At 41.4% G+C, this 22,106-nt stretch overlaps 2 protein-coding genes across 3 annotated transcripts in view; both read right to left on the bottom strand.

Annotated features, from left to right (window-relative positions):
* agap1 (ArfGAP with GTPase domain, ankyrin repeat and PH domain 1) overlaps positions 1 to 18,574 on the bottom strand; it is a 136,207-nt gene extending 117,633 nt beyond the window's left edge. Inside the window, exon 1 of the mRNA XM_060868566.1 lies at positions 17,621 to 18,574. Coding sequence (XP_060724549.1) covers positions 17,621 to 17,783 — 163 coding nt within the window. The 5' untranslated portion in view covers positions 17,784 to 18,574. The remainder of the gene's footprint in view (positions 1 to 17,620) is intronic.
* Positions 18,575 to 19,088: 514 nt separating this feature from the next.
* On the bottom strand, positions 19,089 to 21,711 carry faimb (Fas apoptotic inhibitory molecule b). Of its 2 annotated transcripts, XM_060868568.1 has the most exons (5): positions 21,507 to 21,711; positions 21,174 to 21,402; positions 20,800 to 20,849; positions 20,387 to 20,565; positions 19,089 to 19,211 (listed from the first exon to the last, which is right to left on the bottom strand). In XM_060868568.1, the coding sequence occupies exons 1-4, from the start codon at positions 21,615 to 21,617 to the stop codon at positions 20,428 to 20,430; spliced, it is 528 nt and encodes a 175-aa protein (XP_060724551.1). In that variant the 5' UTR covers positions 21,618 to 21,711; the 3' UTR covers positions 19,089 to 19,211; positions 20,387 to 20,427. The 2 variants fall into 2 exon arrangements, with proteins under 2 accessions (XP_060724551.1, XP_060724550.1); XM_060868567.1 differs by lacking the exon at positions 19,089 to 19,211 and having other exon boundaries at positions 20,314 to 20,565.
* Between the last annotated feature and the right edge of the window lie 395 nt (positions 21,712 to 22,106).

Raw genomic sequence — 22,106 nt, 5'->3', positions numbered from 1 at the left:
TGCACTATGGGAAGAAGGCAAGCCAGTGGAGGTAGTGTGATGTTCTGGGTAATGTTCGGCTGGGAAACTTTGGGTCCTGACATTCATGTGGATGTTACTTTGACACGTAGCAGCTACCTAAACATTGTTGCAGACCAAGTTCACTCCTTCATGGCAACAGTGTTCACTAATGTCAGTGGTCTCTTTCAGCAGGATGATGTTCACTGACACTCTGCAAAATTCGTTCAGGAACAGTTTGAGGAACATGACAAACAGTCCAGGGTGTTGACATGGCCTCCACATTCCCCGGATCACCTTCACCTTGTAAAGTCCATACCTCAAAGGAACAGGGCTGTTTTGGCAGCATGAGAAGGACCTACACCATTTCAGGCAGGTAGTATTAATGTCATGGATGACTGAATATACACAAGTCATGTGTGTTAAAACAACTTAATCATTTCCACCCAATTTCTCACTGCTGTAATGTCCAGCGATTTACTCCGGTTAGGTTATATTTTGTGTAGGAGCTCACAGTTCAATATATAGAGGTTTTAAGAATGTTAAAAGGAGCCGTCACTGAAAAATATGTAAACAGGCTCAAGAATAGACAGAAGCATCTGAAATAATTTTGTACAGTTGCTCAGCTGCTGGAAGCCCCGCCCCCTTTCACCATCGCACACGCTCTCGAACCGATTTGAGACTGTTTTGGTGTTGATTAATGTGAAATAAACTCTAGCGATATATGTTCAACATGTATAACCTTACACAAGTTTATAGTCTGCAACCGTTCATTTGATTTTTGATTTAGTATAAATGACACCAAACACTTTACTCTTTAACTGAACAAGAAAAAAAGAAATTAAACAAAAGAACAGAAGGGAAAGGAACATTTTGGCATTAAATGAACAACTTGGCCCACAAAAAGTAAAATCTAAACTGTTAAAATTAACGCTGATGTAGATGGCAGTCTGAAAGTTATTAAATATAATAAGTGGGGGTTTTGTTTGTGAAACAACAAATAAGCAACTTTGTCAAGTGTTACAAAAAAGCATGTCGCTCATAGAAAGATCACTGAATTTAATTCATTTTTTCTGAACACCGCAAATCCATAACATACCTATATGAAAATGTGATCTCAAATATGACAGGCTTTTTATTCTTTGGCCATCTTTTACTCTTCAGAGCCTCTCAGATATTTAATGAAATCCCACTATAGAGATGTTTTCTCTAAAATGATCCATCGGACCTATATTCAGTCCTTCTAGGATTTCAGAGTTTCTTTGTGATCGTTGTGGCCAAACATGCTTGAGTTTGCTGCAGGTTCAAAATCTGTGATGCAGAAATCTGCAGAAAAACTGAGATTATTTTGAAAAATGACAAATAATCCAAAAAAATACCACGAGGGACCGTATAGTCTGCTTCAAAAAAGAGAACAGCAATGTCGTCACTTCTGCTTCTGCTATTCGCTGAAGAAATTAGAGTTTGAGATCAAAAGATGAATATGATTTCCTGATATTTATATGTATATACAGTGATACCTCGAGATACGAGTGCTTTGACATACAAACTTTTTGAGATACGAGCTGTGATTCGACCATATTTTTGGCTTGAGATATGAGCAAATTTTTGAGACACGAGCAACCGAGCTGCCGCCGCCGAAACAAAGATCCCCAACAACCACGTGTGCTCTGTTTCCCCCGCCTCAGCTTCCCGCGTCTCACTCGGTTAAAGACGCCTTTCCACTGCACACGACAAACGACGGCCGATAAACAGGAAGTCATTCATTTCCTATGGAGAGTCGCAAAGGCGCTGCGTGAGGTGTCGACCATCTGCAGATCTGTAATTTTCGGATCCGTTTTGAGCGTTGGAACCGTTAAAAAAATTTGAACTTGTGCGACTACACCGCATCCGATATGCCGACCGGACAGGTTTTTATTAAAACGACCGGCAGATGTTAGTGAGGAAAGAGTGACAAAAAAGGCAAAAACAAGTGAAGAGAAAATTAAGCAAAATTAATGTAAAAAAAACAGAAATTGTAGCAATTAAGTTCAGTTAAGAGAAATCAAGCATCGGTTAGTTCTGGCAGGCCACGTCGTCAAGCATGCATCAGCTGTTAATCAGCTGTCCACGACGCGCACCAATCCGGTTACGACATCCATATTACCCGACCATTTAAATTCCCATTCGCAGAGCCGCTTTCTAGCACTTTGCACTCCCTCCTCCAACCCTGACTCCACCATGCCGGAACCTGTGTTCCTTGTACCAGTTTACGTCATAAATCTCCACATATTTTTTTCGCTCTCTCTCCCTCTCTCTAATTATTTAATTATTTATTTATCCATTTATTATTTTCCTTTCCTATTTTTAACTCTATGCATGATTAATGGTTCTGTTATACGGGGGTCTATTCTATTTTCTAGTTGCTGCTCTCCCCGCTCTAAATGAAGTTTAGTTAAGTTCCATTTAAGTGTAAAGTAGCATTAAGAGTGCGAGTAAGTGAACGAAAGTGAAAGTGTAATTCCTCCTAACTCCTCCGCCTGTTTACTCCTCCCTCAACCTCTGTGTGCATCTTCCGTAAAGTAAAACCAGTTTATTTTTGTTAACATTCTCTTTTATTACTGTATGTTTTTATACAATATTTGTCATTTATAAATACAGGTACTGGGGGCACGGTGGCTTAGTGGTTAGCACGTTCGCCTCACACCTCCAGGGTTCGATTCCCGCCTCCACCTTGTGTGTGTGGAGTTTGCATGTTCTCCCCGTGCCTCGGGGGTTTCCTCCAGGTACTCCGGTTTCCTCCCCGGTCCAAAGACATGCATGGTAGGTTGATTGGCATCTCTGGAAAATTGTCCCTAGTGTGTGATTGCGTGAGTGAATGAGAGAGTGTGTGTGCCCTGCGATGGGTTGGCACTCCGTCCAGGGTGTATCCTGCCTTGATGCCCGATGACGCCTGAGATAGGCACAGGCTCCCCGTGACCCGAGGTAGTTCGGATAAGCGGTAGAAGATGAATGAATGAATGAATGAAATACAGGTACTGTACATTTTTCATATTCAAGACACAAACAACATTTTTACGAGCTGGAACGGATTAATGGGATTTCAATTAATTTAAATGGGGAAAATTGCTTTGAGATACGAGCAATTTGAGATACAAGCAAGGTCACGGAACGAATTAAACTCGTATCTCGAGGTATCACTGTATACACCTTTTGTTCAAACCCACACATGAACAGTACTGGGGCATGTAACTAAAAGGTGTGTTTTGTTGCCCAGGTGTATCACCAGATGAGAGATTATTCAAGTAGTTAATAGCTCTGAAGTGTATTTCTTGGTTTTTCCTTTTTAGCAACAAATGCAGGTTTCACAGGTGAAATCCAGGGCTTCAAACCAAGCGAGCGGTCTGTGTGTGAAAAGCAAGCCGAACTGAACCTGAAGAAATAAAGGAAAAAGGTTCAGAGCCACTGTACAGCACTCTGCTGCATTATAAAAGGAATAAAACACTATAGGATGTGCTGTTACAGGAAAGTAATCCACTTTTTGGTAACTTTTAGTAACATTAACTCACTTTGCCTCAGGCTGCATCACATCACGTATATAAACGCACACACACACACACGCAGTGTAAAAAAGAAATGTCAGGGCATCACTGTGCAGCTTGAGAAGAATTGAGGGTCTGTGTGTGCACATTCCCACCACTAACCCACTTTCCCCAAGAGGGCACCAAGCCAGCTGCAATTTTAAGCATAATTCAATTGCATGCAGTATTTTAGGCCACAAAAGTGGATTTGTGTGCTCTACACTCCATTCTAACCAGCTCTCAAATCTCAAGATGGCTCTCTACAAGCAACAGTGTTCTCTTTTTTACACCACTTCTTCCCTCCCTTTTATTCCTCCTCTCTGTCTGAAGCACCCAACTAGCCTCTTCCCCCTCTTCTGTTCAAAGTGAGGCCACGATGTGAACTAGGCAGACAGCCTTCCATTTCACAGAAAGAGAATGAGAGACAAAGCAGGCCGGAGAAAGAGGAAGAGCTTCATATGCCAGACCACAGCCCGGCTCTTATTCTTCACACGTGCACGCGCACACACACAAAGCCAGCTGTGAGTCCATTCAGTTCCCTAACAACAAAGCTCAGGGGAACAAACAAAGACCTCCAAAAATCCAACCGCTGTTTCTGTAGTATAGATTTAAAAAAAAAAATACACTTCCTCTCTTTTCTTCCTTCCAGTTTTTCTCGGACTGAACACAGTCAGGACGAGTGGCTAACGCTGTTGCAGCAAAAATGCTGAGTCAGAAGACACATAGGGCAGGAGGAGTGAAACACTGAGGTCAAAATGAAGGTGTTACGAATTTGAGAAAATTGGACCTTTACTGAGTGGTGACAAAAAACATGAATTGGTGTGAAATGTGCATCACTCATGACCATAGAAAAGGCTGTAAAACGGTTCTAATGCAGCAGCCTGCATTCCTCATACCCAGGATGTCGTGCTCTCATCACACTGTGTATTATTCAGAAAGCAGCTCTCTCACTTGTCTGCATGTCTAGTGCCTCGCTACAGTAAGATGAAATGCAGGATAACTGTTTGATGGACAGGTGTGATTGTGGGCTAAATCTAACAGCATGACAGATTAGATGTGCCAGTGAGAGAGATGTGCTTTCCATAAAAGACTGATGCACCACGCATATTTTCACACAACTGGATGACTAAGACCGGAACAGAAACATGATGTCATCCTGCGTCTCTAGGCCAGACGACCCCTCTGCTGCAAAAGTGAGTCACTAGCGCTCTGGACAGATTCGAATAAAATCACTGGCTCAGACAGCAGCCAGCTGGATACACACTCCTGTATAGTTTAAAATGACTGTCCCAAGGGCTCAAGTAACTGGGATTATGCTGGGTTCAGTCTTCTCATTGCCTGGTTTTGCTTGCCTCCCACATGATGGATTTTGGCCTGTAGCTTTCCTACTTTAACCACAGTCTGTAGATCTGTCACAAGCACAGTACGTGACATGGTGGATAAAACAGTGGCTCAGTTCTTGAGAAGACAATTTAATGCAAATAAAAAAACATAAAAAAAAAAAAAATAGGAAGACAGCTGGATTTCTTGTTTTTTTGGGACTGTAATTAATTAAAAGCATTGATTTTGTTTACCAGTGATCTGATTACAGCCATCTGTGTTGATGCAAACGAACAGTGTCAGGCTTTATGTCGTCCTGTCAGTGATCAGAGCTGCAAAAAAAAGTTGGTTATTATTCAATTATAGTTGAGTTCAAGGTTGAATTATACATAATGCCTTGGAGGAAATGTCTTTCCAAGTTGAGTCAGGGTATTTGTCTCTATACAGCTTCAGGATTATGGTGCAAATATACAGCAGTGCCCAGGACTACAAGGTTTTAATACACACCAGTGTGAGCTGAGTACAGGACAATACTTACACAGAACAGAACAATAAATACACAGAAACTGTATTAGTATGGTTAACATCAATACATTTAGTGTTACATAAAATGCCCTACTTAATCTGAGTCTTTTTTTTTTTTTTTTTTTTTTTTTTTTTTTTTTTAAAAGTTATCAATGAGGACAAAAATATCCTCTGACGTCCTGAATATTATTGAAGCACCGTGAAAGCAGAAAAACTTTTATTGAGTTAATTTTACAGTTACTGAGTACGAGGTGAATCCTCTCAGTATCCCGCACAACTTTAGATGCTATATCTATATAACTATTAGAGATGCTCCGATCAGCATTTTTGGGGCCGATTAACGATCACCAAGATCGTGCTCTACCAATTGCCGATCACTGCCGATCACAGAATGGCAGGGGAATGGGAAACTTTTATCTATAATCTAGCAGAGTTTGCACCATTTTTAGAAATGAAATTAACTCTGAATTAACTGTATTGAGAAAAAAACTGTAGAATTATGCTACAGCCAAGATTTTGAAGAACCACCAAGTTTTTATTTTAGAAAATGAGAACTTAAGGCTACTCTAGGCCATCTTTCCAAAATAAGGCAGAGTAACTTAAAATTATTCCAAACAATGAGGGGTCAGGCAGACCAACACACATCAGATCAGCTTAATGGGATGTAGCCTCTTAATACACTGATTACATTTTATAATTGGCAGCAAAATGTAAAACTTGTTACACCAAAACTGGCTACTGCCACAAAGGACAAAACTATGGCAAGTGTTTTTTTTCTGTTATTATGATGAACGTCTGATGTAGTCTGATGTAGAACCAACTACATCAGATCCAAAAAATAAAATAATGAAAGCTACTGTAAGCCAATGCCATCCTTTCTAAATAACAAGGCAGAGAAACAAGGAGGCCAAGCAGATAGTTACCAACTAGATGAACGTGGGATGGTATGAGGTTACACAGGCCCAGGCTACTTGTAAAATGTAAATAAAATGTAAATAAAATATTTAATATATTAATATTAAACAATTGGCCACAAAATGTTTCAAACCAAAACATGCTGGGCCTTGGCCTACTAATACAGAGTACAAAATCCTTCATGTCTCAATCATAAAAGGCATCACTCACACTCACATCACTACTAGTTTAAATGCATCACTCACAGTCGGCTGGTTGAGGGATGGGGATGTTGTTGGCTTCGGCTGGTTTAGTTTCTCATACTCGGCATATTCAGTTGTATGGCGTGTTCTAAGATGCCTAATCATGTTAGTGGTATTAAAATGTCGTTGCTTGCTTCCACCTCGAGGGATTTCATCACGACATACATTGCAAACGGCTAACTTTAGTCTTTATCGGACACTTTGAAAAACTTCCAGACGGGAGAACTCATGTTGCCACTGGTAAGCTCCGCTCTGCTGTTGTTTACCTGTGCGGCATGCATGCACGTGTGAAAAAGTCGCGCGAGTAATTTACGTCACGTGATCGGCTTTTTTGATCGCCGCTTTTGGGGTTCGCCAATCAAGCTATTTTTAGCCAATATCGGCCGATAAATCGGCGCATCACTAATAACTATAACTCTAGCTGTTAATCTAAAACGTGTGCATTTTGCTTGCAGGAGGTCACACATCAGGCATGAGCCAATGGCACACATATATTTGTTGAATGTTAGCCAAAGCTGAACATACACAGATTCTACACAGATTTCATTTCATGCTGTTAAAGAGAGAAAATGGATACAAGCTGGAAGGTCTTTTAATATCGTATCATATATATAATAGGAGTAAATGTCACTGGATATTATGGCAGTGTAAAAATCATATAGGGACAATTTAATTGCTATAACACACAAGCCTATAGCAGTCGACCTAACGCATGGTGTAATAAATACAAGTTACAGACTGAGGCATAATGACGCATGGAGACAGGAGTTTGTAACAAAACACACAAGCACCAGCTTTCCATTATGAGTTCTAGCTAAACAACTTCACAACGATGATACAGAACTTCCTCATTCTGCCTCTTTTAGACTATGTGGAATTTATACGTGTCACGTACCAATAATCAAGGCATCTCACTTAAGTGCAACCCTTTCATTTTTTTACACTGTACTCTTCATTTACTAGTAATCATTTGTTTAAATGATTTGTTTAAATGTATTGTATAAAGTACCTTACCTCAATCAGCTACCATTGATGAGCTTTCCTCCTAATCACACCACAGACATGCTTTATTTTGATACCCATTTCTTGAAACTCTTATGAGGCTGTAGTTTGAATGCAGTTAATCTACCCGAATCGCTGTATGACACGTATGTATATAATTCCGTCTGACACAACACTGAGTGTGAATACGATCTCAGGATTGTTTCAGACCAGCTCATGTTATATAGCACTATTATGTTTTCCCACTGGTCCTTCTAGGCATGTGCCTAAACAAGCGGTCAAATGTGGAATTATCACTTCTGATTTGATCACAGTAAGGTCAAATGTCTGAAAGAGATGTTCTTCCTTTCATGTTAAAGAATATACAAACCAGTAACAAGAAGGACTAGCTGTGTTTCTTCAGAACTGTTGTTTTCATATAAAACAAACGTCCTGCAAACAGTAGCTGTAAAGTAATTTGTTCACTGGTCTGTTTTCTACCAAATGTTTCACTGCTGACATTCTGGTGAAACGTTATGATCATGTTGTTTCATCACACAGTCATACAACCTGTGAGATGGAAGATTTATTACAATGTGTAAATATCGTCTGTTTAATTTGTTGGCTAAGAGGTGTGATCAGAGTATCTTTTGAGTATCTCTTGTAAATGCCAAGTCCTCCACTCCACATAAGCAAGGCTGTCTGTGAGCCTCACCTTAATTCCTCCAACACAAGCTGAAAGGGAGAATTAATAAAAAAAAACGTTCATGTAAAGACATGATGTGGCATTAGAACTGGTTCCCAGTTGGTAGAGATGCCCCAGAATCACTGCAGCCACCCGCCAGCATTGTCCACAGGGGTTAATTAGCTTAATGCAGACAACCTTGCATTACTGCCATAGTAACCCTAGTCCACCTGCTCCCCAGTGTGTGGCTCAGTGTGTGTGTGCGTGTGTGTGTGTGTGTGTGTGTGTGCGCGCTTGTATGGTTTTGTGGCATCCTGTCCACTCTTAAATGACTTAAATAGAAGTTCCAGGTCAAGAAACTCCGGTCAGCTGTCAAAACAATAGTGCTGTGCAGTCTGTGCATAAGTTTTATAATGATCACCAAAAAAAAAAGAAAAAAATAGGAAAACAAAGGCACACGTACTTTCCTACTTCCCTTTTACATTTAGTCCTGGTGCTGTGGAACAGCGAGATGGTGTTTTATACCTGGGCTCTTCAACTTGCTAACTGCAGTCCAGACTAAGATCCAGAAAACTACTTGAATGAACTGAAATGAATAACTGCAGCAGAAGAAAACAATAACTCCTGTGATTTAATAACTCTACACTCTTCTATGCGTCTGTAGCCGAGCTTGTTACAGCTTAACCAATCACATGCATTTATGGAAGTTAGTTCTTCATAACTGAACAGAGGATCACTAAGAAAACATGCAGAAAGAGCAAACTGTGAAACTTCCAGGTTTCAGTTCAGTGAGATATACAAGTTAAAGCAACTCAGTTTTCTCTCATCGGTAGTTATCAATCCCTAATCACTACTGCATGCGTATTAAAAGGTAAGTGTTGTCGCTTTTCAGGCAACCTCGCTGCCTATCTGGAAAGTATTTTATGCAAATGGACCTTCAGAAATTTTAATCAAATACTTCTGTTGTACACAAAACAAGCTTGTCTTCTAAATCAGCGTTCAACAGGAAACTGCAAACATTCCCTACTATTAGCCAAGCAGTAAAAGGAGAAATGGTGAGGCTTATCGGATAATTGATCCAGCTGTTCTCAGAACTGGGTCGCTGCAAATGGGCTGTACAGTCACCAGACGTATGAGTTGCAGTAGCATACATTAATTACAGCGTTAACACAAGGATTGGGGGCAGGAGCAGGAGCCGACAGATGGTGACCTGTCACAAGGAAAGCGCCATTGATTCCCCCCAAACGCTGGCAGATGGGAAGAGTGCCTCCTATTGATGCAACACATTCACTCTGAATAGCAATTCAGCTTCTCTCACACACTATTGTAAGCTAAAGCTATTGTAATAATTAACCCAAAAACGTATGGATAGACACACAGGCTTTAGACACATCAGTGGTTGTTTGGGCTTGTCGTCCATCAGGGTTTGAAATTGATCGGGCTATTGGAAATTCATGAGCAGAATCTTCTGCGCTCACCCTGCTGTCCGATCTATTCTAATCAAAATTGCAAAATACAGAGGAGTGACTGGCACTTCTAGTCTGAGATGATGTGCAGGTATCATGCTCGTTGTTCCCATTATTTCATGGTGCAATTATTTACAGCTGAAATGAACTTCCCCATACAGCTTCCATGGAAACCATGACTGCATTTGAGTGAATACTACATTAAGGTCTCATGAAGCACGGGCAGAGTGCTGTTCTTTTCTCCCAGTCAAGCTCAAAAAGACACGATAAAGAACATTAGAATTACTGAAGGGTTTTATGGCAGAGACTTTACGATACTGTGCAATCCTAGACCAAAAATAGATCCACTGACTAGATCTTTTCTCCCATCGAATTAGATTCAAATGTAAAACATATGTATTTCCTTTGTTTCCAACATGAAACTGAATGCTGAGGGGAAATTCCAACTTCAAAAAAAAATGCAAGAGGGGAAAAAAGCAGCTGACCAGTAGTCAAATTTCTTTCTGTAGTCCACCTCTAAGGTGTGGCTCATTCCGTGATACGTCTCACTAGGAGGAATTTCATATTATATCTAATCAAAGGACTATGGGGTGAAATCATTGAGTTTTCCAATAAACAACATACAAATCCATACTGAATTTGATTGAATACATCTCAGGAGCTGTATAAGCTTGTTGCATTGAAAGTAGACCTAATGATAGACCCAACCGTCACTACCCCCCTACCCCCTGCCCCCTCTGTTCCTTCCTGTCTCGAAACTTATATAAATGCTTTTGACAAGCAACTTATTGATTACGACTGATGCTGCCGCAGACACATAAGAGTGCCTGCAGTCCTCCAGACAGCTCCTAACAAACCGGCGGCATCGGGAATGCTGCGGCTAGTGATCGATGCGCAGGAAGTGACATCAGCTACCTGAGTCCTTGGGGACATTGTGGGGGGATGCATCATGGCCAACAGCAGGAAGACTCCTGCACTCAGGCTATTCTTGTCTTCACGAGTCCTGAATCAAAGCTTGGCTATTGTTTAAATCAGAGTCTGACTCCTGCGTCCTGCTTAAAGTAAAGTATCAGGAACGCCTGCTGCAGCTGCATGCCACAGCTGGTGTGCTCCAGCTTCCCTAGATTTTCTCAAACGCAGCTAAATTTCTCTAAGCTCCACCCACAGGCCCCAAGAGGAGTCACCTTCCCCCACTGCAATGCTGTAAATTAGAGTCACAGGGGATGGCTAGGAGTGTAGTAGTGTCAGTCTACAGCTACCCCGACACTGCAAATCATTTCAAAGCCAAACCTTAAATAACGTAAGCATGTTTACCGACTGAAATAGGAATAATAAAGTATACAAAAGGAAGAACTACAGGCATATGTGCAGGTTCCTCATAACATGTCCGGCTGTGGTATCAAACAAAACACAGTGATATCTCTCAAAAGGATCTACTGTCGTGACACGCAGCAGGAGTCAGACAAGCAACCCAGCAAGTCAATGTCACAACAAGGGACTGTGTTGAGAGGCATGACATCACCACATCCCACAGATCAGAAGTGCCATTTCCTCAGGGAGACCCAGCAGAAGAGTAAACGACAGGCCACAAAGCTTCAAAATCTTTAAAGCTGTATTGACCTAAAAAACCTCATTTACATTCACATCACTTAGCATTTAACGGAACAAAATTATATCCTCATGCTAGTCTAACTGGTCAGCAGCTAATAATACCTTTGAGTTAACCTTGAGTTAGCCTTGTCAGGGGGAGGTTAGCACAACATGAAGAGAAATCACACAAGACAGGGGAACTTTTAAATAGATAAGGGCACTGGTGAAGAGGTCTTTAGTCCTAGTCACTAAACAGCCACAGAAAGTTTATTCCACTGACAGAGATTTTACTGAACCTCTACAATTAATACAATAAAACATGCAATTTGTTTAAGTAACATTATATTATTAAAAAAAAAATAAAGAGACAAGCATGGTGCATGTGGCAAAGGATATTCACAGGTATTGTGTAAGAAATGTAAATTATGGATCTTCCCTTCTGGCAAAGGTTTATATACCCCAGGGGCTGAAGTGACAAGTGGATCCTCCCCCATTCCCATCAGGATGGTGCCTTCAATTATGCCACTTGCTGCTGCTCCTCAAATAAGGCACGTTTTTATGCCTTACACCTCCCAGGGGTGTTAAATTGCTGCTGGGAACAAGGTCACATCAAGAGCCCCAAAGCTGAGTGTTTCTCAGTTCCATCTTTAAACTCCATTTGGCTGGAGAAACAGAGCACACAGTGCTGCATCATGGCCAGCTAAAAGCTCCCAGTCAAACCTGCTTGGAAATGGCAAACACTAGTTAAGAATATATGAGAAATTCACATGCCAAGGGCGAGCCTCACAGTAGTATTACAGAAGGTTAAGTTGGTCAGTAGTAACACCATAGAACTGCGTTCACTCTGTCAACATGAGCTGGAGAGTTGAAAATAGGATTTTAGATGAAACTGGCCATGTGCTTTGTGTGGGAGGGGTCACATACTCTCTCCCCTGTCAATCAGTGATATTAACCAATCACAGGTGTTTGTGAACTCATGTATGTGTATACAGAGCTATCTTATTATTATATAGGATGTACCCCAATTTTTCCACTAAACTTGTTTCCACCTCATTTCCACCACCCACACGTTAGGGCTCCTCTACCTCACAAGAGCAATCAACCACGGAGAGTGAAGTCTAACAAGTGCTTTGCCCAAGATGTGTGAAGCCAGACGACCACACATGGAGGCGTTACACACTGTGGAAAGCGATACCTGTGATTGGCCAGTGTCACTGTGACTGACGAAAAACAGAGAGAACACGGACTCTTGGACTCCTGTTCAGGTGTGTCCTGCTCTGCAATATTCAGAGCGTGGCCTTGTGGTTGGTAAAGCTTGTGTGATGTGGTTTAACTAGCTAGTGAGTGGAAACTGGTAAAGGATCAAGCTGGGAGAAAATTTTATATTCACCCTTCACGCATTCCACCTGTTAGTCGAGACTGATCTTGAGTAAAAGATGGAAAAAATCAAAATGGTGTGCAAAATGTGTGTCATTTCATTTCTGTTTTCCCTCGAACTGGGAAAGAACAAATCTCTATTCAGTTCAGCCTGAGAACTCATGGTCTCTCACCACCCACACTCAAAACATCCAGCAGAGAGAGAGAGAGAGAGAGAGAGAGAGAGAGAGAGAGAGAGAGAGAGAGAGAGAGAGGAGAGAGGGGGGGGGGAGAAGAGAGAGAGAGAAGAGAGAGAGAGAGAGAGAGAGAGAGAGAGAGAGAGAGAGAGAGAGGAGAGAGAGGGGGGGAGAGAAGAGAGAGAGAGAGAGAGAGAGAGAGGGGAGAGAGAGAGAGAGAGGAGAGAGAGAGAGGGGAGAGAGAGAGGAGAGAGAGGAAGGAGAGAGAGAGAAGAGAGAGAGATAGAGATAGAGAGAGAGAGAGAGAGAGAGAGAGAGAGAGAGGAGAGAGAGGGGGGGAGAGACGAGAGAGAGAGAGAGAGAGAGAGAGAGAGAGAGAGAGAGAGAGGAGAGAGAGAGAGAGAGGAGAGAGAGAGAGAGAGAGAGAGAGGAGAGAGAGAGAGAGAGAGAGAGAGAGTAGAGAGAGAGAGAGAGAGAGAGAGAGAGAGAGAGAGAGAGAGGAGAGAGGGAGGGGGAGAGAAGAGAGAGAGAGAGAGAGAGAGAGAGAGAGAGAGAGAGAGGAGAGAGAGGGGGGGAGAGAAGAGAGAGAGAGAGAGAGAGAGAGAGAGAGAGAGAGAGAGAGGAGAGAGGGGGGGGGGGAGAAGAGAGAGAGAGAGAGAGGAGAGAGGGGGAAGGAAAGACAAGTGATGAAGACAGAAGAAAACACCAGAACATCGGTCTTCAGCAACCATTCATTCTTTCCTTTTAAATTTGATTTGAAAAGGTACATGCATTCAGTAAAGCGATATCTATCTCCTTGTATTGAAGCCTCTAACAATATTCTCCAATACAGACCTGCATTTTTAAATGTCCAACAAGTCATTTTCTATATTTATATATCCCTTTTTCTCACTCTTATTTACACCCATATGTATATAAAGATAGAAAAATACACTCACCATCCACTTTTTTTTTTAGAAACACCTGAACACCTAGTGTGGAAATAAAGCAACGTATACAATCAGCTTAATACATTTTACTGTCAAGACCTTCACTTAATGTTCACAAACATCAAGCACCAAAATAGGGAAAATGGGATCTCAGAATCTGATCATGGCTTTATAGTTGGTGACTAACAGGTACAGTATTTCAAATATTGCTGCTAATGCACAAAAGCCTTCACAGTTTACACAAATAAACGCTCTGAGTGGCAGTTCTATGATCAGAAATTGAGCCTTGTTGATGAGAGAGGACAGAGTAGAAGGGCCATCCTGGTTTTAGCCAACAGAAAAGAAAACACTTCTTTATAACCGTTGTGAGCAGAAAAGAATCACAGAGCGCACATGTCAAATCTTGAGGCTGGCTTCAACAGCTGAACTCCCTGTCAGTCAGGAACAGGAATCTGATGCTACAGTGGTCACGGCCTCACCAAACCTGAACATCTGAAGAAAAACCCAAAATTTTCAATCTTCACCTGCACTGTTCTTTTGCCCTTGTACTGTAACTGTATTTGCATGATGATATGCATTGTGCTGCTGCAACTTGATTGGCTGCCTGGATAACTGTGACACAGTTGTTTCTATTTCCCTAATTTATATAAACCTGTGATATGAATCAGAATGTAAAATTCAACAGCATTGTTCTATAAATATAGAAGCAGGAGTTTAAGCAGGAACAAATCGAACATATTGTTTTGCGACCATTAATGCAACCTTATTATCCCTTATTCACCCTGACCGCAGACTTGACATCACTGTTTCTCGGACATATAACCCCCCACGTGCACAGTTCCTTTTCTCCTGTGGTCTTCCTGAAACATCTTGTGGGATTTCTAATTAAACTTAAACATATATAAGGCATCCCTGCTGCAGCACTATTAGTGTGCTCTGTCCTGCACCAATACAAAAACACACCCTCCAGCTTCACCAGAATGAATGACTAAAAGCTTTATGGTGAACAACATTTGCAAATGCAGAGGATTGACAAAGCAGAGTGCAGAGAGTAAAGGACAGGGGGGGTATGATGGCAAACACAAGCTTGTCACTACAGGAAGGGTGACGTTACGCTCTGTTGTCCAGATGCTCTTAACGAAGTGTACAAGACGGCTGCTGGCTGCTGCTCATTAACGGTACCCTTCAGGCAGACTGGGTGGGACCATCTGCATGATGCTTGTGCTGATTCAGGGAACATCAGGGTCACTTTGGCATGCCATGACATCATTTGAACAGCCGTCAACGCATGACATGCGTCTGGTATCACAATTTGAGGATCTGCTGTCATTCTGCATGAGGAATCAGTTCCCTTTTCTTGCCAGTTTAATCACCTATGGGAAATGTGAAATGGTAGCATTGCAAATGAAAGCTAATTTTGTTCCAATAGGAATTTTTTGCATCATTCAGCCATGGAAAACAAAACAATTCAGTGAGGAAAGACGTGTGTTGAAATGATTGGGATGCGAGTGCAGTGGAGCAGGTGGCGCTAAAATTATCTTGCCACTGCAAACATACCCCTTCCTCTCTGGGCTCACTGAAAGAGATAAAGGGCAAAAGAGGACCATGTTGGACCATGTGGTACACCCTGGGATGCAGGCCGTGTACTGATCTACTGGTCTCTGTAATTACCATCAAGCCTCAGCTAACCCAAGAGAGAAAATTTATGTTGCTTTTGGGTTTATTTTTTTCCCCATTTCCACTAGGAAATCTGATCATGTGGCCACTACGTTTAAGGCATGGAAAATGATAGCTGGGCCTGATTTGCTGCACAAGGATGCTAAGAAATGCCCTTTACAAAAGACAGGGCGGTAACGAAAAGTTCACAGAAGCGCTGTGCATGTGTCATGTGTATGTTTTAAAATGACTTGCTGTGGTGAGAGTTGCCTCAGTGACCTTCTGAACAAAGATGACCACAAAGAGGGAGCGATTCATAAAGAAACAATGAGTGCACTGCGCAAGACACACAAACTCCTAACAAGACCATCCCAGGACAACGGCATTGTACACGGTTACATAACTGCTATACGCACCCATGCATATAAGCTATATAACCAGTGATTTAAAAGCATTTCTACGATACTGCGATCAGCAGCAATCAACTCAACCAATTACATAATTGCATTTCTCCTGTCCTTTTTGCTTTCCCTCTCATTTCTAACTCAACCTCCATTTCCCTTTTCCCTCCTCTGCTTGTCACTTACAATTTCGTTCATCCTTCCAGAAAATTGACAGATATTTCTCTTAGTCATTCTTCATCTACTTCTAGCTCTCGCTCACAGTCTGCTTTCTTTCTTCACACATCTCTCTCTGTCTCTCTCTCTATCCTCTTGCTGACCATCTTCCGTTCCAAGTCTTTCCATTAGACAGCCTCGAGTTCTCACGAGTGAAAGATCAAGAGGCGTGTCCTGTATCAGTTTTCAGCCGGGATTTGCCATCTGTCAAGCCCAGAGGCTGGCAAAATGTCTTAAAAGAAACAAGAAGATACAAGAAATCCTGCACTGATTTGGACTCAAATCTAAGGAATGCTGTGAGGAAAAAATGGCACAAAGTAATACGTGTGTCAAAGGCAAAAGTCGACCCAACAAAGCAGTTCCTTTCTACTGAGTGGATGACTGTTACTTTCACTTGTATTCAAGACCAAACAAACAGGACGTAAGAAGATGCACATTCTAATTAGCCCTTTAAGGAGACGGACAGACGCTAGCCTAGCACAGGGCACTTTGTGGAATGATTTTACAGGTTGACAGACTGATTCTTCTACATGCCTGAGCAGGATTCAATCCCCACTCACCAAAGTTACCACATTCAGACTAAACCTTCGTATAAGGTCTAACAATCTACACCTCTCTAATAGCTGGTAATTAATATTTAGAATTCCAGTTTTAAAAAGAATAAAATAATTCAGCAGCATATTGTTTACTGCAGAATCTCTGTGATTTCATTAATGTACGAATCCATCAGGTCAGTAATGTTCATGGACTATGCGCTGACCTTTCTGGTAAGATTATGCTCTACTCTTCTTGTCCATAAAATGACCACAGATAATATATTCTATGCTCCATTAGATCCCGTGGTTAGGTGCTGTTTCTTCGGTGTAAAGAGACAACAATAAAAGAAGCCAAATGTTTAAAAAACGCAGTACTACAAAAATATAGAAGATGTTTCAAAGGACTTGTCAGAGAAGCAAGGCTTACGTACGGTTATTGAGTACCTAAAATAAGCACAGCCTACAAACATGTTACGGTCATGTGACCTAATAATAATCATTAAGCACAACCTGCACACAAAAAAAGGTTTGTATTAAAATGATGGGTATGCAGTATGCAGAGGTGTTGAAACGGTGTAAACATGCTTACACTGTAAAGCTCTGGGATACAAAGACCCTGTACAGACATCATCTTAACAGACATTTGATGCTTGTCCTGAAATTTTATCCTGTCCATAATAGTACTTGTGTCTGAGATAATGTGATGATGTAATAATGCACATGCAAGTCTGAAATTCTGCCCATACAGGTGGCTACTAAGGGATGCAGTGCAACACCTGCTGAATGGTGTAATGTTTAAGAGCAAAAAAAAAAAATCCATTTAGTGTTGAATGAAGATGTAAAGTGAACAAGGTGTAAGCAGCACTCAAGATCTGTCCAGTTTGGTTTAAGTCAATGAGAACTTTTTCTGTAAGGACATTAAACGTATATATGTCCTTACAGACAACCTGTCTGAAATTGGACAAAGTTGGATGGGACATTGTGGGGAGTCGTGGAAGTATAAATGATCATGGAAATGCCATGGAGTCTGAGTTTCAGTCGGTCTTACCTTCGATGGCAATGACATGCTCCCGGATCTGGTTCTGCAGCAGAGGCTCGTCCACACGCTCCAGAAGCTCATAGATGGAGTAGATGTTCGGATGGACGGATTCGAAGCGCTGGATCTCGGCTCTGATCGCCGCAGAATTGGCGAGATGCTGTTGATAGTTCATTTTGGGAATGAAAAGCTACTCGACAGTCTGTGTTACTGATGATATAAACGTGACTCCGTTTGACTTCGACCGCAAACTAGACCATCGTCAGAGAAACAACAACCTTCAGTGTGTCCGAGCTCTGAACAATCACAACACAATTATACAGCCACTTGATTAATGTTTATTTGTCCTGTAAATGTTGAGCTTTATCCGATGACCGGTCCAACACTAACCGAACCACTGTGTAATAATGATGTTCCCAAACAGCAGGTCCTGAGAGTTGTCCTGAGGTGAGATCCGGGCTGAAGGGGCAAACAGAGAGGGGCAGCTCGGGGCAGCTTCCCCATATCCTCCCTCCGCCTCCGGAGTAAAGAAACACAGAAATCACACCACAAACTCAGCGTATAAACACAACCTACTGAAATCACCAAGTGTTTGTCATAACTGGCTAAAGGCTATGTAGCTAGCCAGGTTAAAAAGAAGAAAGACAAGAACAGGCCCTTAAAAAACGGTCACTTTTTGCAGAATAAAGTGCTCATGACTGGGCCCGATTCTTGTCATTGCTTTAAGGCCACTGGCTGCCTTGTTTAAACGAGAAAAAAATAGTCAAACAAATTAACGCAACTCCGAAAGAGAGCGCCGGTTAGCTAGTTGATCTGCTAGTGCTGTTAGCCCTCTGTAGTGTATCGACTCTGTGCGTTAGCCCTCTGTAGTGTATCGGCTCAGCGCTGTTAGCCCTCTGTAGTGTATCGACTCTGTGCGTTAGCCCTCTGTAGTGTATCGACTCTGTGCGTTAGCCCTCTGTAGTGTATCGGCTCAGCGCTGTTAGCCCTCTGTAGTGTATCGGCTCAGCGCGTTAGCCCGTTGTAGTGTATCGACTCAGCGCGTTAGCCCGCTGTAGTGTATCGGCTCAGCGCTGTTAGCCCTCTGTAGTGTATCGGCTCAGCGCGCTAACCCGCTGTAGTGTATCGGCTCAGCGCGTTAGCCCGTTGTAGTGTATCGACTCAGCGCGTTAGCCCGCTGTAGTGTATCGACTCAGCGCGTTAGCCCGCTGTAGTGTATCGACTCACTTCAGCGCGCGTTGCCAAAGAAAAACGGCCGAACTATTTTCTCCACCAACATCACGAGCTTGCAGACATAGACGAACATAAATCGTGATGTTATGTTCTGTTCCGGTCGCTTGTCTCCCTGTATTGTTTTCTGCTTCACGAGCAAAGACGTGAACGCGCCGCTCTCCGTCCCGTCCGTATCCTCTCACACACCATTGCGCGTGCTCGCTCCTTGGGACATTTCCTACTGGAAAGCTTCGAGTCGCGGCTGCTGAGCGTTGGTCACGATCCTGGCTGCAACAAACCTGCGCAGTGTACTGGAGAAATGGGCTTGTCCGTGCAGTGCAGGTTTTTTTTTACTGCTCTGGCTGCGCGTATCCAGCGCAGACCGTAGCACCTGTGTGTCCAGGTATCAGATAAAGATAACTAGGGTTAGTTAGAGACTCCCAGGTTTGATCCTGAGCCAGGTTCACTTCACTGTCTGTATAGGTTTTCTTTTAACTACCAAAAACATCCTAGTAAAATATTTGCCCCAGGTGTAAATGTGTGCCAGTATTACACTGAGATTTACACCCATTTATTATATAATTCCCACCTCATTTTCAGTGTTCCTGGAATAGACTCTAGGTTCACTGCTATCCTGCCCACTTTATAGGGGTTACTAAAGATGGAACAATGAATGAATTAAATATATTTTTTTTCTTTTAAGCTTTTTTACATAATCACTGTATAACTCACTGCTTCTCATTCACTTAAATCAAAGGTATCATCTAATTATCTAGTTATTCTATAAGTCCATCTTTGTTTTTGCATAATATCTGATTTGTTTCTTAGTGCATTATAATGTTAAAAAACATGGCTTTAATAGTCATTCTATAGTTATCCGAGGCATTAGACTAAATTGCCTAATGCCATATAAACATGAGTAGGATAAGATTCATTAAAACTGCATGAACTCCTTTAGAGTAAAAAAAAATAACTCTTGGACACAAGATTTGTGGTTAGAATTGGGGCTGCAAAGCTTATTTTAAGAGTGGCAGCTGCCATCCATGTGGTCTCGCCCCAACACATAAGCCACATAGCAACAAAACGGTATCAGTGCCCAGCACACAGTGTTTAATCTGGTCACAACATGATGTGTTTAACTACATATAACACACACAGATAGGACTTAAAATGGCACGGGGCATAATCAGTAAATGCAATGTGTGTTCCAATGCACTCAATACTGAAAACTCATTTCAATTTATTTTGTGCATGAAAAGGCATTCTTGCAATGAGCAAATAAGTACATTTAAATTCAATTTGGCAAATTTCCTGGAATCCATACCTATTTCTATAAATGTGTCTATAAAAATAACTCAAAAAATAAAATAAACAATGCCATCTTTACTAAATGAAGTGAATTTAATTAAGTGAAATCACTAATCACAATCATTTCTTTGGCTGAAATTTCGTAAACTGTTATTGTTCTAGATGATTTATAGCTTATTCAAACATTTTGTTAATCGTATTTTAATAACATTTGTTTCAAAAGTGAACAAGGAAGTAATCACTCTGCAGATTTTCCACCTGAGACTGAAGTAGTCAATAGTGAAACAGGTACTTCCTCATCACATGACCTTCGTCCCGTCCACAAGCAGCATGTGCATTACTCCGTTTCTTTTCTTCTCACTGCCAGTTGCTTTTATGCAACAATCATGGTTCCCCACTACAAAATGAGTCTCAGTACTGTCATCTGTAAACTCCCCCTGTACATAAATCCAAATACAAATGCAGAGATTTTATGATTAATGTTTCTAATGCAACAGCAATTAAAGCACCGCACACATGATTATCCTTGCAAATAAATGTGGACTTGTATTAATTACATTCTGATTATCTACAGCAGCTTGGTCTTAAACATGATAAGCGATAATAATGATGCATGAGATCTTTTTATGCAAAGCAGAGTCACTCAAAGCATGATTTAAAGAGTAACTTACCGTGGTTTCCACCTTTTGGCCATTGCACCATACATCCATGGTATCTTTCTCTGATAAGTTATAGAAAGCAGAATGATTTAAACAGCACATTAGAAAACAGAGCACATGAGGACATGTAGGAGTCTTGCAACATTTGGCAAAGGAGCATGCCTATGACTGTAATCCTGTAATTATACATGCTACAAAACATCTAGATCTCTCTGAATGCTTGTCTGAAAACTAAGTAAGTAAGTAAGCAAACGAAGTGTAGAAAATTGTGCACAAAGGTTTAAAAAAGATTCATTTGAAGATAACATGTAGCATAAACGATTACAGTAGTTACTAGTTATTTTATCCTTAATGAATTCTCTGTGTGCAATGATTTTCTCTCATACCCAGAACAATCCTGCAGTCAGCACCATCAAGCTTCAGCAGCCAAGTCTTGGATATCTTAGCCCAGTTGTCTATAAAAGTCTGGAGGCTCTTTCCATTGATTTCCAGAGTGTACTCATAAGTAAAGCCGGTAAGTGCTTCGATATTTATAGTAGCTTTTGCGCCTGTATGTCCTACAGGAAATGTTTCCTTGCCCACTAGTTTGAACATCCAGTCCCTTCTGAGGACCTCCTTTAAAACAAAACAGTTACAGCATGTTTTGAATAGGTACAGTAATGCAAATTAACTACATTATCTGTAAATCAAAACATCATATAATAACCACTTGAGCTCACCTTTCCATTGATATAAACAACCCGCTTCCCTGTAGTGGTTCCATGCTCAAATTCAATCTGGTATATCCCATCGCTGAGAGGCACCTCCCACATACCCACCATATCTGCCATTTTATTCTATTCTATGCACTTCCAAGGCCTCTCACGGTTATGTATTTGCCCCCTATTACACCTTAATACACTGCACAAACCAACACTGGGACATATTAACAATCTTCATAGTTGTAAACTGCTGATGAATTTCCTGAAGCCATTTTGTTCTTGTCCAGTGCTCACTCAGCAACACATGCATTAGTGTTAAGAGGCTTAAATTACCAGGCCTGTGTCTGTGTGTGTGTGTGTGTGTGTGTGTGTGTGTGTGTGTGTGTGTGTGTTTGTGCATTGTGTTTATCCATTGAAATGTGGTGGCTACAGAAAAAACTGAATCATGAGTCTAAACTGTAAATACTAATTTGGGGTTTTCCAGTTATTAAAAATTAATGATGATTCAATCATATGAAGTTATTTTTAGAAATAGCACATTGGCCGAGCTTGGTATCATGTCCTCATGTCCGTGTGGTAGGTATTTTTTTATTTGTGTCCATATGCAATTCTTCCACA

This window comes from Tachysurus vachellii, chromosome 4 (genome assembly GCF_030014155.1).
Source record: "Tachysurus vachellii isolate PV-2020 chromosome 4, HZAU_Pvac_v1, whole genome shotgun sequence".
Taxonomy (NCBI): Eukaryota; Metazoa; Chordata; class Actinopteri; order Siluriformes; family Bagridae; genus Tachysurus; species Tachysurus vachellii.
This window is presented reverse-complemented; position numbering and strand designations above follow the sequence as displayed.